The sequence below is a fragment of the Tripterygium wilfordii genome, chromosome 3 (assembly GCF_013401445.1).
Source record: "Tripterygium wilfordii isolate XIE 37 chromosome 3, ASM1340144v1, whole genome shotgun sequence".
In the NCBI taxonomy this organism is placed as follows: domain Eukaryota; kingdom Viridiplantae; phylum Streptophyta; class Magnoliopsida; order Celastrales; family Celastraceae; genus Tripterygium; species Tripterygium wilfordii.
In genome coordinates, this window is record NC_052234.1 from 803,705 (window position 1) to 826,024 (window position 22,320).

Genomic DNA, 22,320 nt, shown 5'->3' on the forward strand with positions numbered 1-22,320 from the left:
AGCGGTGAAAGCTGCTGCCTCTGGTGCTTTACCCAGACCTTGTGAGGAGATGACTCGTTGTTTTTCGTCTTGATTGACAAGAGAGAACACTTTGTTAGCAGGAGGTAGTGGATCCATGAGAAGAATTTGACCACGTGCTGCTGCATAAACCTCATTGAGTCCCATAAGGAACTTGATGGTACGTTGTGTCTGTTGGTATTGATGTAGAGTCTTGGCAATATCCCCACTACAAGGTGGTAGAGGACAAAGTGCATCTCGTTTGTCCCAGAGACTTTTGAGCTTGGTGTAGTATTCACCAATGGTCATGTTGCCTTGCAAGCAATCATGGATTTCCTGCTCAATGTGAAAAAGGTACACACTGTTGGTGGTAGAGAGTAGTTCCTTTAGTTCATTCCAGACGGCAAGAGCACTATCATTGTACATGACGCTTTGTCCGATTGCAGGGGTTACTGTGTTGAGGATCCATCCTTTGACAAGAAGATCACAACGAGTCCATTGCTTTACCTCTGCCGTGGATCCTGTGACAGGTTTGGTCACGGTTCCATCGATGAAACCGTCTTTGTTCTTGGCAATAAGGGCCATGAGCATGGCATGACTCCAAAGAGGATAGTTCTCTTGATTCAGCGATTGGGTCACCAGGATAAGACCAGGTTGGTCCGAGTGGTGAAGATAGAGAGGATCACTTGGATCATCGTGCCAATGGTTTTGCATCTTGGTTATCTCAGATTTTTCTGGGTCATTGTTGTCGGTCTTTGCCATGAGTGCGGAGGCAAGGTGGAATAATGATTTGCAGTTGATGTTGTTTTACAGGAAGGGTGAAAGCCTAAGCTCCGATACCATGAAAAGAAAACAGAGAAAGAGAATTGTGTATGGTGTTGAGAAAATTGTATATACATTTACATCTATGTTAGTGATATATATAGGAGAAGAAAGCACTAAGTCAAGCCTAAACAATGGCAAACAACTAGAAACATTGCCTAATTTATGCATGCATTTAAGGTAATGGAATCAATAATATATTCTCCTTGATATCCTCCTTGATATCCTCCTTAACATGTTCCTTGATATCCTCCTTAATATCCTCCTTAACATCCTCCTTAATTTCCTCTTTAATATATGCTTTTAGCGAGGCTTCTTCAGTGTTTTGATTGGACACCACCTAGTGGTGTTGTTGAGATTGATCTTAGCGAGGCTGAGGACGAGCTTTTCCTTGTTAACCCACTCATTGCTTCTGCCAAGCCTCGTTTGGCTCCGCATCTATACCCTACATCCAACTAATTAATCATTTCCAAATTACATATATGTGTCTGTGCGAGCTAGCTAGTTTGATCTTATCACCTTGAAGGATATGTAATATTTTTAATGGTTTTTGTCAATGAATTATGGAGAAATTATGAGACACATTATTTTATTGAAAGAATGACATTCATTAATTAAACATGACATAAAAATCAACCACCCAACGTGTTGTGATAATAAAAAACTTAAATATTTCAAGTTTGTTTGATGTAAGTGTATAAATACTCTTCTTTATGTATCTAACTCTTGAAAGGAAAAATGGTGCTTAACCCTTTTTAAAAGAACTCTTGAAAGGAAATATTTAAACAAAGCATGCCACTATTACTTTACTTGCTCTATATTTAGTTAAGAAATTAATTAGAAGAAAGTTGTTCAATATTGTGAATTATACAATCTAACCCATTCAACAAAATTTTAATAAGGTAAAATTTGTTTGATTTCAGTCTATAAATACACCACTACTTGTTGTGTTGGTCCTCTGCCTTGATGTCTTTACTTTGGGAGGATTGTTGTTCTGGCTATCGGGTCTTGTTTAGCTTGGGGGCTTTGTATCCCTGTGCCAATGCCTGTACTTTATCCCTCTTTCATTATCAATAAATTGTCTTGTTTAGATTGCTACGTTAAGGTTGGTTTTTTTGATAAGTCAGAGATATTTTATTACGATAGAAAAGGGGAAGAGAAGAACAACCACCAATCGTTCTTGGCAACAACTGGTGGTTCTTATTAGTCTGGCGCTGGCCCTAGTGGTTCTTGGCATGCGACAACCAGCGCCTAGGATTCATGTGCCATAAGATAAAAGTAGACTTCGAGAGTCGTGTTGTCTTGTTGACATTAGTGGAAGACATTCATTCATTGATGTTGATTCAGCCAATTGGAAGAAAAAGGCGGTGAAAACCAAATGAAAACCATGATATATAATAAACGAGTTACGCGCGCCATTCATGTATGATGTATCTATTCATGCATGCATTTGTAGCACGTGTGTACGACCAACTGTGCACATATACGTGTCTATCATGCTGGCCACATTTTAACTTTTTTTATTCACAATTGAAAAAGGAATTTTTAATTAGCAACTGGCCACACCCTATACAAAAATGTTAGGGATCCAAAGTAAATGAGATCTCAATAATTTATCTTATCTCTTAATTGAAGTAAGTGTAGGGGTTCATATAACTTGGTGATTAAATCAAGAGTGACATGTCAGTTATAGAGATTCCTATCACTTCTGAACGCTATATATATACCTGGACAAATACAAGCATGTTGAGCAACTTAGTATTCCTTCTCTTATTAGCCTTACACTTGCATCGTTTAGAGAAAAACAAGATGAATACTAGCATCACAACCGCAGCTCCTCTTAGCATCCTTGCCTCCACCACCACAAACACCACTACCAACAGCAACTTCAAAACCCTAATACTCGCATGCCTTGTCTCCATTATTGGCATTTTGAAACTCAAACGAAGGTTAACACTTAGAAAGGTTAGCAAGGGCCTTCCACTCCCACCAGGACCCACCCCATGGCCTATTCTAGGCAACATCCCCGAAACCCTCCGTTTCAAGCCCACATTCCGATGGATACACCAAATGATGAAGGAAATGAACACCGACATCGCTTGCATTCGTCTTGCAAACACCAACATCATCCCTGTACTTTGCCCGGAAATCGCTCGGGAAATGCTTAAGAAGCAGGATGCAAACTTCGTCGACCGGCCACTTTCGGTGTCGGCACATGCATTAAGTGGTGGATACATGACGACAATCGTTGTGCCTTCCAACGAGCAATGGAAGAAAATGAGGAAAATCTTGGTGCCCGAGATCATATGTCCTGCTAGGCACAAGTGGCTTCATGACAAGAGAGCTGAAGAGAGTGATAACCTCGTCTTCTATGTCGATAACCAATACAAGAAGAACAATGATGTTAACATAAGAATTGCAACACAACATGTAGTACCCGGTTTTCTTCCAGCCCCCAAAAAAAAAAAAAAAATAATAATAATAATAATAATAAATAAAATAAATAGAAAAATTAAAATATAGAAAAAATTAAAAAATTAAAAAATACAATAATAATAATAATAATTCAAAAGCCCGTTCTGGAGCCCGTAATCTCACAAAAAATTCAAAGTCTGTTTCTTGGACCCATAAGCATACAAAAGTCCTAAGGCCCACCTCTTGGACCGTAAGCCCATAAAAATTTAAACCTAAACCCAAAATATCTAAACCCTATAAAATATCTAAAAAATAGGACAATTAAATAAATAATAAACAAAAGAAAATCCTTAAGAGAGAAAGGTGGTTCCTTTATTAGGGTTTCACAAAAATAAGGAAAAGACAAAAAATGTAAGTCTTGAGGGTTTTAGAGAAGGAGAGAAAAATAGGGTTTTGGGGGCATTTTGGGATTTTTATGAAATAGAAGATATGTTAAAAAGAGAGGGGAGGAGCCGCACAAAGAAAAAGAAAAAGGAAAAAAATCGTGCAAGATTTTTTTGAGAGAAAAAGGGAGAAAGGGAGAAAGAAAAAGAGGGAGAAGAGAGCAAACAGAGAAAGAAACCGTGAGAGATAAAGAAGGAAGGATTCTTGATAGGGGAACCAAGGGAGTAAAAGGGAACCAGTTGCATAAAAGAGGAAGAGGCCAAGAAGAAGAGCGGCTGCACCAGAGGAAGGGTGAAAGGCAGACGCAAACTAGAGACGAAATCGGGAGAAGAGGGTTTCGCGCAATCCGAATCTAGCCTTCAAGAGTAATAATCTGTTTATACTTAAGTTTCCAGTTCTTTTCTCTGATTTTCCTGCTTTGATTCGATTCTTGTGCTGAAAACATGTTCGGTTTTGATATATGAGTTTCTGTTTGTTTTGAGGTGGTGCTGGTTCACTCTTTGGTTTCGATACTTGAGTTTGGATGTTGAGAATGATAATTGATTTTACTGGTTATATTTCTGAAATTTCTTTGGTTTATGATTGGTTCTATTCTTGATATTTTTCTGCTGCTCATCTTAATACTTGATTGTTAATTCCTGGGTATTGTTTGATTCTCCTGCTAGCATGGTTTGAGTTCTTCGTGATCTTCCCTATTTGTCATTTGTGTTATCCTCCGATAATTTTTGCTGTGAGTTACTGTTTATTTGGCTGGAGAATGCATTGTAGTTAGCACCAAAAACAATGTGTCACTTTTGATGTTGTTTATATGTGGTTCGATGCTCTGCCTTGTGAGATTAGTAATGATGAAATGAGTTACAATATGCTGGCTGGAATTTTATTAGTTTGTATCCTGTTGATAAATGAATCGGTTTTTCAGCCTAGATCTATGTTGTGATGCCACATATTTGTTGTTTTGTTTTTGGTATAAAGTATATGGAACGTGTTTTGGGTATAAGGAATGGGGTCTGGTTCTCTGCTAGTATTTTGATCATGCTTGCTTTGATCTCATTCAGTGATGTTGGCTATTGTATTTGGTTGATAATCTATGAGCTTTGTTATATCGTTTGGTATTATACTTGCTTGAATCCATGATGTGCTATAGAGATATAATGCAAGTTGGTTTTGGCTCTTGTTCCTATCATTCGGATTTGGTGTAGTGTTTATATGTATGTTCGTATGAGAGAAACTGTTAATGGAAGCTTGTTATTAATATGAATCTTGATTATGTTTAAGCCTCTAATTTTGATCATTCTCTTGCTTGATTTATGGACTCGACTGCAATGGATCTTCATTTGGGCTGGAGAGCTTATTTGGAGATTGGACCGGGTTTGAGCAATTAATGGGCTCCATGGGCCATATTTATATTTGCATTTTTTTTATATTTCATTATTTGTATATATTTTTACTTTATTTTTGTTGGGCATGTATATCCTTGTAAATGTAAGCCATGTAATAGTACAGTGGAAAAATAATGAAAAGTAGTGTAGAGTAGTGTAATTTATATTTATGCATATTTAAATTGATTAATATGCATGTTAGGGGTTATTAGTTTAGGATGCATGTTTAGAATGTATATTAGAATTGTATGCATAGATCATTTTCCGCAAATCCGTCAATTCAACAACCACGTCTTTACCAACTTTTCATAAACAAATTAATGGATATTACATTAAAGTCAATTAGGAGGAGGACTTGATGACATTCTGCTCCTGCCTAGACTTTAATTGTGTTATCCTTATTTAAGCAAATGTAAATGGTAATTTAATTTACTAGATACCTAAATTAAAGTTCATTAGGAGGAGGACTCGATGACATTCAGCTCATGCCTAGGCTTTAATTATATTATCTTTTCAAATTAAAGTGTCATTTGTATTTCTAAACACAATGATAAATCAATTTACTAGATACCTAAATTAAAGTTCATTAGGAGGAGGACTTGATGACATTCAGCTCCTGCCTAGGCTTTAATTATGTTATCTCTTCAAATTAAGGTATCATTTGTACTCGAAAACATAATGGTAACTAAATTGAAGTTAATTAGGAGGAGGACTTGATGACATTCAGCTCCTGCCTATGCTTTAATTATGTTATCTTTTCAAATCAAAATATCATCTATATTGGACAAACAACTTTTCAAGAAAAAACACATAGATCAATCTAGGTAACCTTTTAGGGAGTTGTGGGGTGCTTAACACCTTCCCCACACTCAATAAACCCCCTTACCCATTTTCTGGTTCGTAGACCATTTTTTAGTGTCCAATTGCACTTAAATCAATTGGTGGCGACTCTAAATCATTTTTCATCCTTTCCTCGTCGGTCCGCGTCGTGACCCCGGTTGCGACACAACATTACTGTGGTAATGAGATGAGGAAGATGTCGTTTAGTAGGAGATACTTTGGGGAGCAAACGAAGGACGGTGGGCCTGGGCCTGATGAGATTAAGCATGTTAAGGCCGTTTTTACAGCAATTAATTATATATACTCATTTTGTATACACTACAAGAAACAAGACATTTTGCGGCGGAAAATTCCGTCACAAATCGAAGAAATTCCGTCGCTAAATTCATTAGCGATGGAATTGGCGGCGGAAATTATGTCGTCGCTAAATTGCTCGTCGCAAAATTTTAACGATGGAATTTAGTGACGGAAATTTATCGACGGAATTCGTGACGGAGTAGCGACGGAATATTAGCGACGGAATAATTTTGCGACGACATATAGCGGCGGATTAGTCATTGCCAAATTAGCGACGAACTATATGTCGTCGCTAATTGGCATCGCCTTTATCGACGGATATTCTGTCGCTAATCAATTAATAATTTTTTTCCTTATATTTAATATTATTACGATATAATTTTAGCGACGGACATTCCGTCGATAAGTAATTAAATAATGTTTCTTTTATTATTTTTAATAATAATATAATATTACTTCAACGACGGAATTGTAACAAAATTCCGACGCAAAACTATAAATTTGATTTTCTGAAAAAGTGTAATTATTGAAAATTGAAAAATAGAATCAATTTTGTGACAAAATATTTCTTTCGTTAATATTTTTAATTATTTTACAATATTTAGTTTCTATATTTTAATATTTTCTAAATTATTATCAATAATATAATTAATATTATTAAATTAAGATACTTATATTAAAATGACAAAAAATAATTTAAAATAAGTAAAAATTATATAAAAATATCTCCATAACAGATTGTCAATTATCTTAAATTAAAACAGGTATAACAAAATAAATTCAACCAACCAGGTTGAACAAAAACAAAACAAATTCAACCACTTAGGCTGAACAAAACAAATTCAACTACCCGAGAATCTCATTCTCATCCTCATCTTCATCTTCATCGTCATCATCCTCATCATCATCCACAGCATCATCATTATTATCGCGGTCATCGACGGGGCCAACACCAGGGGTTTGCATAGCAAACTGAGCACATATATTCTGCATCATCTGACTTTGTGCAAGCATCTTTTTTTCTTGTTCAATCATCCTCTGGTCTTGTGACTCTAACCGTTGCTCCAAGTTAACAATCGTATGTCGCTGATCTAAAAGTTGCTCATGTAACTCGGCGTTCATCCGAGCCACGCGCTCCTCCATCTCCTGCTGGCTATACTGAGACTGTGATCCGAAGGAGGGAGATGATGAGTAGCGCAAACGACGCGACTCTGATCCAAGACCGTAAACACGACCTTTCTTGTTGTACCCCCCAACCGCCTCTATGAATATTGAAGTCTCATCCGCTGGCTGAAAAGCTGTCTCGCTACCAGCATCAGAGCTCAATGATCGAGAAGCCATCAACCTATTGTAGTCATCCTATATTAAAAGTAAAAAATTAATATAATATTTAATTCATGATAAGGGATCGATAACAGTGTGTGAAATATACAATATCTGGTGAAAAAAGTTACTAGCATAGCTTATGCTCAAAGATCATCACAAAGTAAATATTATATTATATATATTCAAATTGTATATCTATCTTATATATAAGTTGAGAATGAAGGTATTGTAAATTAAAAGAAATCAAATAACAGAATTTTACATAAAATAACGTGAGTCTACAATAGAAACAAAGATCAGTAGAAAATCAAGTAATAAAGTAATGTGAGTCTAAGTTTATAATCAAGTAATAAAGTAATGGGTTGTTTTTTTCTTTTGAAAGCGTTAAACCTTGAAGTTCAATGCACAAGTAGTATAGTGAACACAAACTACTCACCACTACTCACATCTCCACATACAGTATAATATTTTTATACAAACAAACTCCCTTGCAACATAGCAGACAACTCTAATGGATCAGACAAAGAAAAAAAAAATATGCATGCTAACATTATAATGCACCTGCCAGAGAGACTCAAAGATAATGTTGGGCTTCTTTGTGACCATTAATCGGTGCAAACAGAACATAAAACACATATCATGCTGCAACAAATATAAAGTGCATTGATTTTTATTTATGACAGCAACTGATGATAAAATATATATTACTTACCACAGCTTTTGTTGCTCGTGTATCGACGAGATCTTGCGTACCCTTTTTCTGATGGGTACGAAGAAAGAGCTCAATACTGGTGGGTTCCCGACCTAATTCTTCTAGCTGCAATGCAAGTTAAAAGGTAAGTCAAATTTTATTTTATATTAGACTCATCATTGAAATATAAACTTTATTAAAAATTATAATTTTTACCAATCTCTTATAATGCTCTGAGTGTGAAATAGAGCCGCCAGTATGAGTGGTCCCACCAGCGCTAGAGGAGCGGTTCATCTTTCCCTTCTCCCTTTTCTTCACATACTCTGGATCCACCCAAATCTCACGAAGTTGACCTCTAATGCTCTCAGAAATCCATTCACCAATGTCATCCCCCTTCCGAACCTTCTCCATCATTCCCCGGAATAACCCCGCATTCTTCCTATTCCACACTTTTATTACTTCACACTCATTTGCAGGATCCCATCTAAAATTTTTCTGCAAAATATAAAAATTCAGTGAACATAAATTATCATATATTAATTAAAGGAAAAAATTTTGTAAGATAATTATACTTAGTGTGAACTCCTCAAAATATATATCCTTTTGCTCTTGAGGAACACTCTTCCATGTGTTGCAAAGATGCTTGTACTTGCTCTTCAAAATCTTAGTCATCCTCCTATGAATGGAAGAAGGCTCAAAACTAAAAATTAAAAAGAAGAACATATTAGTAGCGTCAATATTTATGTAATTGAGGTATAAAAAATAAGCTAGGTAATGAAAAATGTACTTACGCAGAGTCGGTATATGGTCGTATCCAGATTTTATGATCCATATCTGTCGCCCCAGCCTGCTGGGATGAGGCACCAGCTGCTTGCGTGTCTGTTGGCGGGATATTGGTGGTGGGTGTAGGTGGGGTAGGGGGCATGTTTTGAGGGAAGAAGGGCGATGATGGATGCTGCGTCCACATCTCAGAGGTGTATAAATGAGGAGGTGATATCCTGTGTGGATAGGATGCGATATGCGGGTGAAGTGAATTGACAGAGGAGGGAGATGCGGATGTGCTGTGAGGCGAAGTATGATCCACTGACAATCTATTGGATCCAGGTTGATGATGATAACGACCTCAACCTCGACTAGATGGAAGATGACTACGATCGCTGGTCTGCTCCCTAGACATCTACAGTTAAACAACACCAAAATTTAAAACATGGTAAGAAAAGATGCCGCTACTTGGAGTGCAATGGCTACTGTATATAAAAATAACAAAATGCATCAGAGAATTGTTGGCATGACTTTTGAATCATATTACCAAGTGTTTTTTTTTAATAAAAATTATGCTTCTTTGTAACGCATTTGCAAACAAATATTGGATTCTAAAGTCAAAGCCCTTTTCATGAATTGTTGACATGACTTTTGAAGACTCAATTCCAGCCATTACAAAAGCTAGAATCCAAACTTCAAAACAACAGCAAAAGGGCCCAAGGAAGGAGGCGCCGTAATATAAGGAAGGCACAATAATAATCCAACGAAAAAGTCATACAATATGCATTAGATCGAAAGAAATAATTTATCAGTGAAAAAGGCACAATAAGAGATTAGATCTAAAAATCCCTAAATATGACATCTAGGAACCCTAGCATAAAGAAACTCCAGATATGATATTGTAGAAAGAAATTGGACCAATTAGATTCAAATGGTCTATAATCTCAATTAATCAGTGCATAGGATCATGAAAGCAAGAACATCGAACTTTCACTTACCTCAACCAACAAAAGTAACACAATAATTACCGTTCGTTCTCTGGTTATACACGGTCGGTGGTGGACGGTGATCTCAGTCGTGGGTGGTGGCTTCAGTGGTTAACCGTTGCTGCAGTGGTGAATGGCTGTGGGTAGTGGTGGATGGTGAGGGGCTGAGGGCAGTGGTGGGAGGTGAGAACAGAGAGAGAAAAGAAAGAACAAGGACGACTTCGTGCGAAATAGCTTATTTTTATTGCCTCTGACCTTTTTTTTTGCTTAATAATAGCAACACAAAATAGTTCGTTGCCATTCAAATTTCATTCGTGACGGAAATTGATAGTCCGTCGCTATTCGAATTTCATTAGTGACGAAACTTTTGTCCGTCTCTATTCAAATAACATTAGCGACAAGAGTATAATATTTTTCTTCTAAATAAGATTTGTTGTTGTATAATGATTTTAAAATTTTTTGAATTTGTATAAAATAAATTAAATTATAAGTAAAGAATTTTTTTAACTTCTAAATTTTCATTTTTTATTATATAATGATTTTTTAATAATTTTCTCTTTATCTACAAGAAATTAAATAATAAGTAACATACAGTAACGTCTTTGTTTCTACTTCTAAATTCATAAGATAATTATATAATGATTTTTAAAATTTTTTCTTTGTCTACAAGCATTTAAATAATAAGTAAAGTATTGAAAAATAAGCAAATACACATTATTAATCATCTTCATAACATTCTTCATAATTTTCTGACTCTTCCTCTGTCTCCGAATCATACGATTGCAATTCTTCATCATCTTCATCATTCTCTTCCTCAATCATTAATTGTCTTGTAGAGTATTCGTCCAGAACTTCCTCGGGTTCAGCTTCATTGTCTACTAGAGAATCCAATTGGTCAGTGTCTAGTCTAACTGGCTCAACTGGAACTTCATCATCTTGAAAGGCATCATCGACTTGATTTGATTGTCCAGTAATTGTGTGCCTGGCTTTTGTCTTAATCACGGCCAACCAATCTTGTCGATCACGTATCCCTTATGGATAAGGAGCAAAGTAAACTTGCTCCGCTTGTTGTGCAATTATAAATGGATCAAACTTGTTGTACCTTCCTCTATGTTTAACCTCGACAAGACCATTATGTTTATGGATTCGCATACCTCGATTAGGAGTTGGGTCGAACCACTCACAATTAAAAAGAATAATTTTCTTTATCGGTAGTCCTGTTAATTCCAATTGAACAATCTCTTTCAGTACTCCATAGTAGTCATTTTCTGATTGTCCATAATCGGTCCCCCGTATGCATACACCGTTATTGATTGTTGACTTGCCTTCGCTCCTCGCATCGGTGTCGAATTTGTATCCATTGACGTAACACATATGCCAAATCTCAACACTCCTCAATGGTCCTCTTGCCACACTTCGTACTATGTCATCGGTTATCCCATTCTGTGGCTCATGAACCTTAAACATGAAAAATACAGGTTAATCAGCATATATTATTTTATTTTATTAAAACTATGTCATTTTATTAAAACTATGTCATTTTATTATAATAAGCTAATACTTACGTATTGTCTGAACCATGATGCAAAACCTATCTCAATTTGATAGTCGATTGCATCGTCATTCAATGCTGGCACTGATGCTCGCACGAAATTCGTGTACATGCTACAACAAATTAAAAATATCATTTAAAAATTCAGTTAGAGTATGATTACTCAACAAATTTTTTTAACAATTTATAATAACTTACTTGATAAAAGGTTGGACAATGTCACAATTCAGAAATAAGTATAATGTTGCTGCACTGTATTCTCTGTCAGTGAGGTAGCGCCTACCAGCTGGTCCAACAAGACGACCAGGTTGATTGAAGATTGAAATTCGAGGATACTCTTGATTGGAGATAAACATCGATTCTGCTCTTCGGATTTTGGGGACCTGGAATGATTACTGTCAGGAACATAAACTCCCTTTTCATGCACATCCCAGGAGGTAAATTATAAGGAGTCAAAATGACTGGCCAACATGAGTAGTTCTTTCCAGATTGTCCAAAAGGAGTGAAACCATCTGCACATAAACCTAATCTTATGTTCCGCGGTTCTGAAGTAAAATCTTGATATGTTTGATCAAAGTGCTTCCATGCTTCTCCATCAGAAGGATGACACAACATGTCGGCCTCACTTTGATGCTCATAATGCCACCTCATCTCTTTTGCTGTCACTGTTGAACTAAAAAGTCGCTGAAGCCTGGGAATTAGTGGTAGGTACCACATACGTTTAATCGGAATCTCCTTGAAATTTCCACGTCCAGTTCTCCGTGGTTTGTAACGGTCTGCCTCGCAAAATTTGCACTGCTTCTCATTTGCGTCGTCTTTATAGAATATCATACAACCATTTGTACAACAATCGATTCGTTGATACCCAAGTCCAAGCTTAGACACCGACTTCTTGGTTTGATAGAAATTTACAGGCATCCTATTATCTGTAGGCATCGTCTCTTTCATAAGGTGGACGACATCATCGAAACAACCCTGCGGCATATTGTAATCAGCTTTAATGCTTAAAAGCCTCATCGCAGCAGACAACTCTGAGTGCGACTTGCATCCATCCCACAATGGAGCTTGGGCAGCAGACAACATGTCAAAGAAACCTTGCGCATCGGGATTAGGAGGTTCCGGCACAAACTGTTGGTTGTAATTATCTCCTTGTAATAACTCATCCCTAACCGATGGTCCAGCAGCATCCATTACCATCTGCTCGTATGGATTGAAATTAGCTTGATCACCATCTTGCCAGTAATAATTTGCAGCATCTTCTGGCACATCAACAGCCGCTACATGGGGAATGTTCGACATTTCTTCACCATGAGAAGTCCAATAATAATATCCGGGCTGAAAACCTTTTTTGTATAGGTGCATCCTTATATCATCCAAACTCCGAAATCGTATGCATTTGCACTTCATACATGGACACCTTATCTTTCCTGTATTTTCAAATTCTGAATTTTTTTTGCTTGCATAATCAATGAACTCCTCCACCCCACTCAAGAACTCATCAGTAATTCCCACCCGACCGGGTCCAACTCTGTTGTACATCCACGTCCGATACTTAGGCACTTCCATAATAAATAAAAAACAAAATGTGAACGGAAGAATAAGAAAGAGGGGTAGCAAGGAAGATGAATGGGATGGAGAGATTAAAAAATGAGAGAGAATGGAGCTAAGAAAATGCAAAGATGAGAGAAGGGTGCAACTGGCAATGAAGACATAAAGAAAGATTTTCTGTATAAAAAATTAAAGACGAAATTTAGGGGTAGCAAAGAAGAAGAATGGGATGAAGAGATTAAAAAATGAGAGAGAATGGAGTTAAGAGAATGCAAACATGAAAGAATGGTGCAACTGACAATGAAGACCTAAAGAAAGTTTTCTGTATAAAAAAATTAGTGACGGAATTTCAATTCCGTTGCTAATTGTGCAAGAAAAAAAATCTTCTGAATATTGTCAGAATAATCAATGCTGAAGAATCAATTTTTATGTCCTTACGTCCTTATAAAGCAAAATTTTATGTCCTAGATGTTAGTATAAAGCAAATTGATTTCTTTAGATAAAGCTGATTTAGCGACGGAATCTAGTTTCCATCGCTAAAGTTAGTGACGGAAAGTACAATCCGTCACTAATTCAACCAAATATGCCAAAAAAACTTTTTGACAGAAGTCAGTGTACGAAAATTTAGCAACGGAAATTATATTCCGTCGCTAATGTTGGCGACGACAATTGTATTCCATCGTTAACTTCGTAAAATTGAATGATATTTTAATTCAATTGTCAGTGTACGGAATATTTGCGACGGACATATTAGTCCGTCGCTAAAATTGTGACGAAAAATAAGTTCCGTCGCTAAAATTGTGACAGAAATCCAATTTCGTCGCAAATATTAGCGACAAAACATATTTTCCGCCCCTAATTTTACAATGTTCTCAATTTAGCGACGGAATAATATTTCCGTCTCCATATTTAGCGACGAAAGAAAATATCCGTCACTAATATCCGTTGCCAACTAACGCGGTCCGAATTTGTGAGGGATTTGGCGACGGAATATATTAGCGGCGGAATTTTCCGTCATTAATTCCGTCACTAAAATGCCATTGCTTTTTTTGACTTTAGCGACAGCAAGTCAATGATTTTCTGTCGCTAATTACTAATTTAGCGACGAAATAATTTCCGTCACTATTTTCCGTCACTAAATCTGTGTTTTCTTGTAGTGATATCTGATTACTTGCCTTTTCTGCGAGGGTTGAATCTTGATGGACAAGAAAAGATAGTGAAGGATGCGAATAAGACAATTAGGGATTATCAAAATCCTATAATTGACGAGAGATATGGAGAATGGAGGACTGGTCAACGAAAGCATATGGAGGACCTTCTCGATGTTCTTTTCACTCTCAATGACAGTCATGGCAAACCCTTGCTCACTCCAGATGAGATCAAGAACCAAGCTGCTGTAAGTCTTTCTTTCTATTTAATCAAGCTGCTATATATATATATATATTTGTCAAGGCATGTGCAAGGGATGTGCAAGGCATGTGCAAGGGAGTCAATCGGGCTCCACCCATATTCTCCATTCAATGTGCCACACATAGCAATCCAGGACACCATTGTCGCAGGTTACTTCATCCCAAAAGGAAGCCATGCAATGCTGAGTCGATATGGGCTGGGTCGAAACCCGAAGGTCTGGAAGGAACCACTAAAGTACGACCCAGAACAGCACATGAAAGGACAAGATGTGATGTTGACGGAGCATGATTTGAGGTTTATCTCATTTAGTATTCGAAGACGAGGTTGCATTGCGGCTCTTCATGGGACTTGTATGACTACTATATATGTTTTTAGCGAGGGTTCTTCAATGTTTTGATTGGACACCACCGGTGGTGCGACTGAGATTGATCTTAGCGAGGTTGAGGACGAGCTTTCCCTGGTTAATCCATTTACTGCTTCTGCTATGCCTCGTTTGGCTCCACAGCTATACCCTACATCCAACTAATTAATCATTTGTAAACTACACATATGTGTCTATGCGAGTTGGCTAGCAAGTCTCGTTTGAAAGTTATTATAAAAAAATGAAATCAGTAGTACTGTTGATCTTATCACCTTGAAGGATATGCATGTAATATTCTTTAATGGTTGTAGTCAATGAATTACTGAGAAATTATGAGACTCTTTATTTTATTTTATTTCTTGCAACCAAAATAATAAAAACTTTAATAGGAATATTTCAAATTTGTTTGATGTAAGTGTTTTAAGTACTCTTCTTTATGTATCTAACTCTTGAAAGGAAAAATGGGGTAACCCTTTCAAAAAAAAAAAAAAAAACACTCTTGAAAGGAAATATTTAAACAAACCATACCACTATTACTTTACTTGCTCTATATTTAGTTAAGAAATTAATTAGAAGAAAGTTGTTCAATATTCTGAATTATACAATCTAACCCATTAAAAAAATCGTAAGGTAAAATTTGTTTGATTTCAGTCTATAAATACTCTTCTTTATGTATCTTACTTATATATGCAGTGAGGCCTCACACGCCCAAGAGGGTTTTGTGGGCCTGGGCTCAAACCCAACGTCATAAGTTTGGGTCTAACTCATAACCCAAAATTATGATTTACAGAGAGAGAATTACCTGTCCTTATAAGCTGCACTTGGAACTCTAGTTTTATCGATGTGGGATAGTCTTACATCACTAACTCTTGAAAGGAAATGTTTAAGTGTATAAATACTCTTTTTTACATTTCTAACTCTTGAAAGTAAATATTTAAATAAATCATACCACTATTGGGGAAACACAACTTTTGGTCACTGAATTTTGAGGAAAATTCCAACTCAATCACTCATTTTTCAAACGTTTCAAAATAAATATCTCATTTTTCAAACGGTTTAAAATAAGTATCCAATTTTCACAAGCCCTTAATTCTTCAAGCATTGTAATGATTGGCATGCATGTACATGTTGCCATATCCACATTGACTAAGCTTCACATGCCTATCCATAGCATCAACTCTTAATTCCTCAAGGATTATAATGATTGGTTTGTCCCTATGTGACAATATCGTTGAATTTATGCTCTCAGACATGTTATTTACTATTGAATCATTTTTGCTAAAGGTTGAAAATGCCGCCCAAGTCCACACTTTGGATTTCCATGCCTAGGATCATACTTTGGATTTCCATGCCTACCTACCCTAACTTCATCATCACTGTCGTGTGCATAAAGTAATATGCCACAGTCATCAGACTCGTACACAAATTATGCATCAGAATTATCATCATCATTTGCTTTCAACCCGACATCATTACCCACCTCTATATCATCACCACGATTATTACCTTCATCATCACTATATCCCTCTTCACTGTAACCCTCACTGCTATATATCACCCTGATGCAGTGGGCTTATACTTAAAAAGCGCAGTTGGGTGTGAAATTTGGAACAACTTGGTTGGACTAGACTTAAAGGCCCAAGCCCGTGATGATTAGCTTCTTCTTCTTGTGATACAAAAGGGTCGGCGGGTGTCGTAGAAGCCAGATTTGGATATTTTGGTTAAAGCTTAGATTTTCTTAGTTTCTTTCTTTGTGTTAGGGTTCTCCCTGTTGGTTTGTAATTCCTTCCTCTCTTGTTTTTGCATCTCCTTCGCATTGTATTGACAGATTAGTTACCTATGGAGATGTTTGTATTTGTTGGAGATTAGTTTGTTGATTCCTTGTACTGAACAACTAAGGTTATCTAGTTTTAGCCTTCTGTGGCATTTCCTTGGGTGATTCTACTTGGCTTGGTCTTTACTGCTATAGGAGTTTGATATTTGGCTGCCTTCTTTAATTATTTGTGCTTCAATTAGTGAATAACAGTACGAGCTTGCTGGTTGATGGTCAGCACCTATGGGAGATGCACCACACCCTCTCCCCAAACATAAGTATTCTTTTCTAAATCTTACATATATGCATCTAATACATCATCGTCAGCATCATCTAAAGGTAAGTCAGAACGAGGTGAGACTACCACAGACCCTCTAGCATTGACCTCAGACTGGACAACATTATCAACTGGAACACTATCTAAATTAAACCACTCAAACCTTGATCAACTTCATTCAAAACACCACCATACCTTGTCACGGGTCTAATACCAATAGACTTCCTTTTTATGCCTAACTTGCAAGAAAGTACCTTCACCATAAACAACAATGCATAAAATTGGGAAATGAATAAAACCCTAAATCATATATTAAAAAATGAATAAAATTGGCATGGGACCACATGCAAACAAGAATCCATACAAATGGAAAGAAGGGACCACAAAACTTACTATAATCAAAAAAAATTTGTATTGTTGCTGGTGGTCCAGACTCGACAGTAGTGGCAAACAAGAATCCATGCATACAAATACAAACAAGGACACACCAGTTGATACGTCTTGATCTAGGATTCAATCGTCTTGATCCATGCTTCAATCGTTGTACAAATGTGGAGAACCCCAGTTGATACGATTCGTATAAAGGCAGAGCAGAGACTGATTTTAAGTTTTGAGATATTTAGGTTAAGATGGTTTTTGCCGGCTTTATTTCGTGCCACGTCAGCACCATTTGTAAGCATAAGCAAAGTTATAAAATGTTAGGCTATGTTAACGTTTATCGTTAGGTCTTTCCTGCATGTGAAAATAATGTTCTCGGAAAAGAAACTCATGTACAACCGATCATTTGAAGTCTTCGAACGTTCGTGCCAAAGGTACTGAGTTTTGTTCCTTAGGCCGTTTTCCAATAAATTAAAAAAAAAGTGTCTGTCGCATGCACAAATGATAATTTAGTAATCTTCATAGGGGGTGATCATGTTGATTGCAGGATGAGAGAGTTTGTGAGCAGTGAGAAGGGAGAGAATGTCAAATTTATAATCATTGGATGCCCTAAAAGTGAATCCAAGGGCTCAGAATAATTATCTTCTTTTTTCTTTTTTTTATCTTTACTTCATATACGAAACAGAGACATTTGTTGCATATGGTCTTTTATTTCATTATTGACTTCAACATGACATAAAAGTAGAAGAAAAAAGGCCTAATCTTTCCACTGATACTTCTTGGGAATGACAATGAGGTCTTGCTTGTTGTGGATGGTGAGGCCACCTGTTTCAATCAATGGAAAGTCTTCAAATTTCATCCCATTTGGGAGCTCATAATCAAACCCATAAAGCAGATTAGCCAGAGTGTAGAGCACAGCAGTGGTTCCCATAGCCAAGCCAGGGCAAATCCTGCGCCCAGCACCAAACGGCACCAACTCAAAATGAGCCCCTTTGAAATCAACATCAGAGTTCTCAAACCTTTCTGGGAAGAACTCATCCGGATTTTTCCAGCATTTTGGGTCCCTTCCGACTGCATAAGTGTTGGTGAGTATAGTTGTTCCTGGGAAAACATCATACCCACTAATCTTGCAGTGTTTGATGCACTCGCGTGGGATTAACAGAGGCACTGGTGCGTGTTTCCTGAATGTTTCCTTGACAATATTTTTCAAGTATGTGAATTTCTCAATGTCGCTTCCTTCTACTCTTTTTGCCTTACCAACAATCCCCCTTACCTCTGCTTGCGCCTTGTTCATGATTCTTGGGTTCTTCAGCATCTCTGAGAATGCCCATGTTGTTGTGACTGAGCTTGTATCTATACCCCCAACAAATACGTCCTGCGAAGATATTAGCGAATGTTGGTCAATTGATATGAACTTGTAGTGTTTGATAAAATGTCTGTGAGAAAGATAGAACAGTTTACCAAGAGAATGGCCTTGACATGTTCTCTGGTGAGCTTAAAAGAGGCGTTTTGATCGTTCATGAGTTCGATCAAGACATCAACAATGTCTTGATTGCTACTATCTGGTTTTGGCCTTTTGGGATCCATATGTTGGTTAAGCACCTTCTCGAAATAGCCATCAAGAACTTTGAAGGTCTCCTCACGCTTGGCGAACTGTCCAGTCACCATATCAATGAATCTTCCTGCTGTTGGGAAGTAATCCTCGCAGTGGAAGCTGCTCAACATGTCCATGGCTGAACCAATCACTTTAACAAACCCCTGTTTGAATTCCAATTGCCCATAATTTCTCCCAAAAGCAACTGTTCCTATGATGCCATCAATGACATTGAACACCAACTCAGTAAGGTTCACTGGGTTTGGACCAGCATTGGACAGGATACCAATCAACTTTTCAATCTGTTCCTCCCTCGCATACCAATACATATGAACTCTCTTCATCGACAAGAGCTGGAAAATGAAGAGCTTTCTCATCTCCCTCCAGTAATCAGAGTAAGGAGAGAATGCCACATCAAGAAAGTTATAAGAAAGCTTGCCCGGACCAACAGAGAGAGGTCGGCTACAAGTCTCAAGGTCATTGTCTTTCATGACCTCCCTAAAGGCTTGGGCTGATGAGATAACAACTGCAGGGGTTCTGCCAAGTTGAAGTTGCATTACAGGGCCATATTTTTGTGACAAGTTCCACAAGGACTTGTAAGGTAAGCTTCCAACTTGGTGGAGGTTACCAATGATTGGAAGCTTTGAAGGGCCTGGAGGGAGCTTCACTCCTGGGTCTTGCTTCTTCTTCTTCTTGCCTCTGATGAGAAGCAAAGCAAGAATTGGAAGGAGAATTAGGGCTAGTGTAGGAAGCCATTGTAGTGAAATGATGGCCATTGCCATTGTTGTTTGTTATGCAGTATTTGTTGTAATTGCTGGATGCCCAAATACTGCAAGACGCACTTCCTTAAATATACAAGGGAGTGGGCCATCTGAACCAGAAATATCTACGAAAGAATGTATTTATGAAAAAGAGTCATCAATTTATGAAACTCTTGAACGAGTTTGTCCTCTTGCTGGGTTCAGTTTAATGGGATGGGTTCAGCGCCTGAAAGTCGTATTCCACCTATTGTCCTCCGAACTCAATTGAGACTCCACAGGGATCAGGCCTGGTGGCTATCCTTTCCTTCAGAACGAGCAAAGTCTGCTGTCAAAAGAAAGAAAGAACACATTCACGTGGTCAGTTAGGTCGAGCATACGCATCATCAGACACTGGTGGAAGATGGGTGACAGTCTGATAAGGACGTAGAAGGAGAAAATATGACAAGTTTTCTTGAAAAGGACGCAAGAAGAATAAGCAAAATGAAGCGGAAAAAAGTGAAAGAAAAAAAGGGGAGCAGAGATCTGAAAAAGAGATTGGTCCTGGGGGAGGCTAGAAAAAAAGATGAAAATAGAAAGGCAGAAGAACTGGTGAATAGGGAGGATGAAAGAGATCCTAGGAGGAGAAGAAAGAAGACAAGGGAGATAAGAAGTGCAAGATAAGTACCTAGCTAGAGTTGCATCCAGTCATCTCTTGGGAAATACTTCGATAACCATTGGACCCAACCATGAAAGTGGGAATCGGACAGTATCATAAAATCTCTCTCTTGATGTTTTTGCTTTGGGATGGTGGTTGTTCTGGTTTACGGGTCTTGTTTAGCTTGGAGGCTTTGTATCTCTATGAAGGCCTGTCCTTTATCTCTCTTTCATTATCAATAAATTATCTCAAATTTATCCCAAAAAAGAACACCAAATTGGTTCATTAAGGTTGTTTTTCACAAGTTATAATTAAAAACCTTGTTATTCTGGTGCTGCCCCTAGTGGTCCTTGGCAGTGCACCGACCAGTTTGCCACGTCAACGGTATGTTTCACAATTTTTTAACCTTATTATTCTGGCGCAGGCCCTAGTGGTTCTTGGCAACAACCAGCTAGGGTCCATGTGTCCTAAGAATCTAGAGCACTGTTGTTGTCTTGTTGACATTGGTGGCAGACTTTCATTCGTTGATGTTGTCATGTTGATTCAGCAGATTGAATTTTTTTTTCCATTTTTGGTATATTTATTTATTTGAAAAAGTCTTTTGACCTGAATATATTTTACTAGTCACTACCTAGACAAAATGAAATTGACACCTCTACAAGAGACTCGTGCCACCCTCATATGGATTACTATCCAGTAAACTATTGAAATAGTAACAACTACTCATCTAAACTCCCGGGCATGCTTTTAACTTTAAAGATTTCCATGCAAAAAAAAAATAAAAAAAACACTTTAAAGCTTTTAAAAAGCTTACGTGTTTAATTTGTCATGATACAATAAACGAGTTACGTGCCATTCGTGTATGATGTATCCATTCATGCATGCATTTGTATACGTGTCTACCATGCTGGCCACCAAAAAGAATACAATTTAATCATTTTAATTTTTTTTTATTCACAAGTGAAAAACTATTTTTGAAGCAACCTAACCACACCCTATACAAAAATGTTAGAGATCCCAACTCAATGGGATCTCAATAATTCATCTTAATTGTATGGGACTTACATGCATTTACATACATACATGATACATATATACACACACATATACATATATTATATGTAGATCCTAAGAAGGCCTACGAGTCGGACTTCTTCAAGCTCAGGCTTGCCCCCTTATGTTAAACAAGCTTAGAAAAAGGCCCTTGCTCGGCCTCTTTGTCATATGAACATAACTAGCTTGAGCTGGGCTTGAAGAGGGCCGCCCTCAAGTTGCCTGCGGATAGCCCGGTCAATTTTCACCCCTACCTACATCCAACTAATTAATCAATCATTTGCAAACTATATATATGTGTGTTTGTGTGCGAAACTAGCAAGACCCTTTTGAAAATTATAGGAAATAGAATCAGTAGTGTTGATCTTATCACCTGAACGATATGTATTATTCTTTAATGGTGGTTATCACTAAATTACTGAGAAATTATGAGAGTCCACATTTATTTTATTTACAACCAAAATAATAAAAACTTAAAAATAAGTTTGATTAAGTAATATTATTCACTATTAAATAAACCTAATGAGAAAGAAAAATTGAAAGAATATATGACACTCAATTAAACATGAATATAAAAACCATGAACATAAAAATCAACCATATCAATTTCCAGTGAATAGTTTTTTGAAATACTATTGAGAAATTTGTTTCTCATTGGAATCCAACATGGGGCACACAATATGCCTAATTCAGTCGATTGTCAACCAAACCACCTCTCGTTGGTACAGTACTAAATAGTTATGTTCAACCAACCAACGTGACGTCATAACAATAAACCTATGAAACTACTCATTAATAGGAATATTTAAAATTTGTTTGATTGAAGAATTCTCCTATGCGTACTTGAAATATACACCTTTATTTTCACTATCGATTTGAAATAAGTGGGACCCAAAGCAGTGGACCCCACTTGTCATTTAACTCATCCACACCTTTAAAAAATTGTGTCTATTTTAAGTGCGCATAGGAGAATTCATAGT

The 22,320-nt window shown here is 37.2% G+C and overlaps 2 protein-coding genes and 1 pseudogene across 5 annotated transcripts; 1 reads left to right on the top strand and 2 right to left on the bottom strand.

Moving 5' to 3' along the window:
* The first annotated feature begins 2,499 nt into the window (after positions 1-2,499).
* On the top strand, positions 2,500-14,995 carry LOC119992840 (annotated as a pseudogene).
* On the bottom strand, positions 6,918-8,561 carry LOC119995187 (glutamic acid-rich protein-like). 2 transcript variants are annotated; one of them, XM_038841608.1, is made up of 3 exons: positions 8,428-8,561; positions 8,233-8,337; positions 6,918-7,539 (listed from the first exon to the last, which is right to left on the bottom strand). In XM_038841608.1, the coding sequence occupies exon 3, from the start codon at positions 7,533-7,535 to the stop codon at positions 7,041-7,043; it is 495 nt and encodes a 164-aa protein (XP_038697536.1). In that variant the 5' UTR covers positions 7,536-7,539; positions 8,233-8,337; positions 8,428-8,561; the 3' UTR covers positions 6,918-7,040. The 2 variants fall into 2 exon arrangements, with proteins under 2 accessions (XP_038697536.1, XP_038697535.1); XM_038841607.1 differs by having other exon boundaries at positions 6,918-7,552.
* Positions 14,996-17,951: 2,956 nt separating the features above from the next.
* On the bottom strand, positions 17,952-20,533 carry LOC119986676 (2-methylbutanal oxime monooxygenase-like). 3 transcript variants are annotated; one of them, XM_038831344.1, is made up of 3 exons: positions 20,318-20,533; positions 18,760-19,975; positions 17,952-18,673 (listed from the first exon to the last, which is right to left on the bottom strand). In XM_038831344.1, exons 2-3 carry the CDS (start codon positions 19,672-19,674, stop codon positions 18,056-18,058), a joined length of 1,533 nt encoding a protein of 510 aa, XP_038687272.1. In that variant the 5' UTR covers positions 19,675-19,975; positions 20,318-20,533; the 3' UTR covers positions 17,952-18,055. The 3 variants fall into 3 exon arrangements, with proteins under 3 accessions (XP_038687272.1, XP_038687280.1, XP_038687265.1); XM_038831352.1 differs by having other exon boundaries at positions 18,760-19,978; XM_038831337.1 differs by having other exon boundaries at positions 18,760-20,533.
* Positions 20,534-22,320: the final 1,787 nt, after the last annotated feature.

Coding starts and splice junctions, on each gene's coding strand:
- LOC119995187 (XM_038841608.1), bottom strand. CDS start 7,535: ATGGCTTCTCGATCATTGAGCTCTGATGCTGGTAGCGAGACAGCTTTT.
- LOC119986676 (XM_038831344.1), bottom strand. CDS start 19,674: ATGGCAATGGCCATCATTTCACTACAATGGCTTCCTACACTAGCCCTA. Junction 18,674..18,759: donor ATGTCAAGGCCATTCTCTTG/GTAAACTGTTCT, acceptor ATATCTTCGCAG/GACGTATTTGTTGGGGGTAT.